At 34.7% G+C, this 5,480-nt stretch overlaps 1 protein-coding gene across 1 annotated transcript in view; it reads right to left on the minus strand.

The window, feature by feature from the left end:
• Nucleotides 1-293: 293 nt before the first annotated feature.
• Nucleotides 294-5,480, minus strand: part of LOC119834078 (toll-like receptor 7) — a 9,201-nt gene continuing 4,014 nt past the window's right edge. Inside the window, exons 2-3 of the mRNA XM_038358361.1 lie at nucleotides 4,558-4,713; nucleotides 294-4,458 (exon numbers count right to left, since the gene is read on the minus strand). Coding sequence (XP_038214289.1) covers nucleotides 619-4,458; nucleotides 4,558-4,713 — 3,996 coding nt within the window. The 3' untranslated portion in view covers nucleotides 294-618. The remainder of the gene's footprint in view (nucleotides 4,459-4,557; nucleotides 4,714-5,480) is intronic.

Consider the following 5,480-nt stretch of genomic DNA (forward strand, 5'->3'; position numbering starts at 1 on the left):
TAGACTCATTAAATAAATAAACATTAACCACTTTGATACAGGCATAGCCTAAAAATCTTAGATTATCTCAAGAACTGCGGTTAAAAAAAGTAATTTATCATTCAAGGAACGTTTTTATCTTGTGATTACGGCACGAGCCGTTATGAAGTAGTCCAATTATTCCACTCACGTATATTTTTGTCAGATTTAGGTGCTTTGTAAGTGTTTTACTGTATAACAAGTACCTATTCTTAAAATGAGATGATCAGAAACAATAAAATGAAACCAGTTTAGTTAAGTTCTGTATTTTTAATATCTGTCTTTATCTCCGAGTTTATGAGGGTTACAATGAAACAAAAATAACATTTTATGCAAAAATTATCACAATGGCTTTATTAAAGTATATAAATAGGTATACTTGTGACTTAATATGGACATTTATTTATTTACACGTTATATACAAATTCACATAATATTCTACAGCAGTCTTATAGGATTTATTTACAATAATATGAAAAGAACGCCATTTTATATCTAAGAATTACAAAAATAGGTTGAAATCTTAATTATTTGGTAAGCACGTTGATACAATTTACACAAGAAGCTTCGACTAAATATTTATATAAACCAAAGCGCAGACTAGACAAGGTAAGCTTGACCGGATTGTTGCGTGTCTATTATAGGAGGAGGCGGCGGCCAATGTCTGAATTCCCTCCTTCGATTTACATTACTGCCCCCTAATTCTAGTGAAGAATAATCTGAATCGATTGATGAATATATATGGTCTGAAGGAGGCCTTCCATCGGGGCCATATGGAGTATGTACATGTGATCGGCTTTCTACGTACTCAGGAGATGCATTCACACCGTCAGCGGAAACTCGCATCTTATCAAACGAAAAAGATCTCATTGTACCGTTCTGAATGCCACCACGCATATTATAAGAATTAATATTACGCCTTAAACTAGATGATTTAGATCGATACGTTCTATCGGGTAACGCATATCTCACTTTTTCCCAAAATTTGTTCTGTCCCCATTTAATTCTCGAACTAGTTTTTAAATACGGTCTTAAATCCGGATCACATTCCGCCTCCGTTATAACTGAACTTTCTTCTATTATCATCAACGTATAAATTCTAGTTTTAAGTATTTCATGTAACGCTTGCCTAAACTCAAATCGAGACCATTCAGTTTGAATAAAGTTCCTAGTTAGGACGAGAATAATGCGCTTAGAGGCTTCTGCAGCCTCGGGGAGCGGTAAAGTACATTGCATATAAGTACCATGTTGAGGTATATCTCTATAATGCAAGCACAAATTGTATGATGGACTCCCATTTTCTAATTCAGCCGCTAAAGTTTGAATAACAAAATCGTCATCCTTCGGGCTATAACATACGTAAGCATCGTATAATTTGTCAGTGTCATCGTACGCTCCAGTGAGTGGAAACAATCTTATTCCACAATTTGAATAGAGCCATATACGTATTGTGTCTCTAAATAAGAAAATCACAAGGGTAACGAGTATTATTAGCAAAAATCCAGAAAATGCAGTTACAAGCATGGGAACGTAATTTGAAACTAAAACATTATCCATACCCGTGTCACCAGCATAATAATCACTGCATATGGTTCCATTGAGATTAAGATCTTTTTTCTGTGGTTTTGGATTATCTACATCCCAGCACCATAGCTTAGTTATATCTTTTATCGTAACAACATTATCGGACAAATAACTTGTAAACCTTTGCAGATATCTACATTTGCAAGACCACATATTATCGCTTATTGCTAAACTATTAAGATTTCTATTAATACCCAGACTCCAGATCGTGAAGTCAACTAATTTATTGCCATCTAATCTTAAGATTTTCAATGAATATAATGTAGAGAATGTCGTATTACTTATATATCTTAGAAAATTATTTTGCAAGTATAGTTCATTCAGTTGCGACAAATATTCGAACTCGTAACCATACAGATGAGTGAGTTTATTATTTGCGAGATTTAATATGACAAGAGAAGATAAACCAGCAAATGTTCTGTTCTGTATGCTCTCAACTTCGCTCGAATTTACATAAAGAGATCTCATGTTTTTTCTACCTATGAATGCATAATTTTGCAATTCTTTAAATTTATTTCCATCTAAGTAAACCTCCGTAGCATCCATAGGTATTTTTTCTGGTATATCAACTGCTTTTTGGGCAGAACAATCTACTACATTGGTATGCCATGTTGGGTCATGGTAACAAGAGCAATTATTGGGGCATGTCATTTGACAGTCGCACGCTACGTAGTCGCAGCAATGGCAGAGCGTGAAACAATGTGTTTCGTAAGGACACAAAAAGTCCGTGGCTTTTAAATTACTTAATGTTATATGCGTGACACTTCTCGTATGCGTCATTTTACATATAACGTTTTCTAAGTCCATGATTCTAGGATACTGTCTAGAAGTAGTCATATTATTTATCATAGGCAACCATTCCATTGAGCAGTCGCAATCGATCGGATTTCCCCCTATGTAAAATTCTGGAAGTGATTTATTCAATGAGACCGGAAACAAGCGAAGGCTATTGAGATCTAAATGCGTTAAGTAATTTTGATACATATCAACTCTTGTCAAATTACGTTTATCCATAAAAGTGTTGACTTGAACATTTGTAATGCGATTGTTATTTATAAATAAAACTTCTACGCTATTCGGAATAACTAAAGGCGATATTTCCGTAATACGATTACGACTCACGTCTAAAGTTGTTATCTTTATTTCACCTTGAAGTTTGTAATAGTTACCTAAATGTTCAATATAATTGCCATGAATGTCGAGCCATTTAAGATTACTAGGCACGAATGCGTAATCAAACCACACTAAATGATTCTCTGACAAATTCAGCCACAATAAACTTAGAACAGATGAAAATACACCGTTAATGTCGACTATAAAATTTCTGTCCAATCTAATAGCTTCTAACTGTTTATTACGCTCAAAGCAACCTCTTTCAATAGCTTGAATTTTATTTTTTGCTAAATTTAGCACTTGAAGACTTGGCAAGTCCCAGAACATACCTTTTGTTAAATTTCCAATTTGATTCTCAATCAATCTTAAGCCTGTTAATTGATCCAAGTTTTTGAATGACCCATTTTTTATATCTGTTATTAAATTTTCTCCAAGATCTAAAGTTTTCAAGAGGGATAATTCCCAAATAGCTTTAGGAACTTCTAATAATTGATTCGAACTCAAATCTAACTCTTTTAAATCCGAACAATTTTTAAAAGCTTTGGGATCGATGCTAACTAATAAATTATTATTTAAATTAAGCTTACTTAAGACAAATAAACCATTGAATAACAATTCATCGATAGTATGTAAACGATTCTCGGCTAAGATTAGCGTATGTAAATTATACAAGGGCAAAAATGTGTTTTCTTCGATATATCCAATTGAGTTATTTCTTAGATCTAATATTTGAAGAACAAACAAATCTTTGAACGTCTTATTATCTATACGCGTTAAGGCATTATTTGACAAATTTAAAATTATTAATCTTATAAGTCCTACAAATGTTCCACCATCGATGTGTGCACTGGAAAGTTGATTATTTGATAAATCTAGCACAAACAATTGTTCTAACCGATGAAACACACCCCTACCTAGCTCGAATAATTGATTATCATTTAGATATATTTCACGTAATTCCTTCGTGTTGGAAAATGTTCCTTCAGGTATAAATTGAAGATTATTGTGAGAAACATTTAGAATTCTCAACGATACAAGTCCATTAAAAATTTCACCGGAAATATCACTTATATTATTATTTTGTAGCCTCAACTCTTGAAGTCTCCGAAGTGCTGCTATTTCAGAATCCTCGTTCAAAGTTTTCAGTTCATTGTAGCTTAAATCCAAACTTAAAATATCCAGTCCACAATTATTTCCCAATCCAATACGATCAATGTTTTTAATTTTATTGTTTGTTAAATTTAGTTTTTGCAAATTGTGCAGCGGGCAAAATACATCAGATGGTATCACTTTTAAATTATTTTCACCCAAATCTAGCGACTGTAATTCACGTAATCCATTGAATGTTCCTAGAGAGAGATCTAGGTTTTTATTCGAACTCCAATCATAGTTTTTTGATCGAATTGACAACTTTTTCAATTCACGTAATCCTTCGAAAGCGTTGCCTGGTATTCTAAGTAATTTGCAGTTATGTATTGCTAAATCTTCGAGCTTCGAAAATCTTTGAAAATAATTTGCTACTAAATGGCTTTCAAACAAAAGCAGCTGGTTACATTCGACAAATAATCGCCTTGAATATTCAGCAGAAGTAGCTGCTAAGCTAGATCCATTCGTTTCAAGAATTCGTACACTACATACTATAGTTTTATTCTCACTCTTACAGTTACTTGTGTCAACTTTCGATGCATACGCTGCATTACAATCCAAAGTCACTAACAAAAAAGTCAGCAACAGTAACATTTTTCACACACATTTGTCTTTATTTACAAATTGATTTATGCTATTGGTTGTCAAAGTTCTAAGACAGCACGATACATGTTCACTTCACTGTTTTATGTTTACGTCGCGGCGTGTTTGCGGTGACTGCGAGGGGCAACGCGGACGCGTGCCGTCCTCATCGTGACTTGTGTCCAACTGACGAGCCGTCGAGCCGAGGTGTTTCGACTTTAGCCGAGAGCGGTGCTCAAAGCTGCCCCCGCCGTACGCCCCGCAACCACCCTGTCATCCCCACATAGTTACACGTTGCATGGCGCCACTTGCGCACCCGACCACTCGCACAATTATGTAATGTTTTCTTAATCGAGCTTCCAGCCTAAAAAAAGGTAACGTACGCCTTTAGAATTATGAATTGGGTGGCATGCTTGTACATTTACCGGTGTATCTAATATTGTATTCTACTTATGCTTCTGCTTCTTTTCGTTTAATTATTCATTCACTCCTAATATTCATTTTGGAATGATTGATAAACATCCTTCCCGTTAAAACTCTATGTATATAGTGTGTTCACTATGAATGCACTTTAAAAACGCGACAAAACTACAAAGTTAAAAGACATCAAAGAAACAATCGGGGACACAGCTCAGGTATTGTTTCAACGTTAATTTCTTTTTTTTTTCACTTATTGAATTCGAGACTCGCATGCTTTGTCGAAGACATCCAATAAAGCTTGTTTGGCGCTTGCCCCTTCACATATTTATGTAACGTATTGAATTCTCAACTATAGCTACTATTCGGGGTACAGATACCAGGGAGAGGTGTGAAGTTAGCGGGAGATAATTTGATTTCCTTGTTCAACACGTAAAGTCGCTTACGGCCTAACTAGAAGTTAGTATCGGACGGAATGCCTCAAAAGTTTACAGCTGCATTGAGAGGCTTCAACAAAATTGTTTGACCTATACTTTTGTTCTAAGTTCGCTGGATTTCATTACCTTTGCTTTTGTGCTGATATTGAAACTTACGTATTCCAAATTGTGTTGATATTGATC

The sequence above is a fragment of the Zerene cesonia genome, chromosome 18 (genome assembly GCF_012273895.1).
Source record: "Zerene cesonia ecotype Mississippi chromosome 18, Zerene_cesonia_1.1, whole genome shotgun sequence".
In the NCBI taxonomy this organism is placed as follows: Eukaryota; Metazoa; Arthropoda; class Insecta; order Lepidoptera; family Pieridae; genus Zerene; species Zerene cesonia.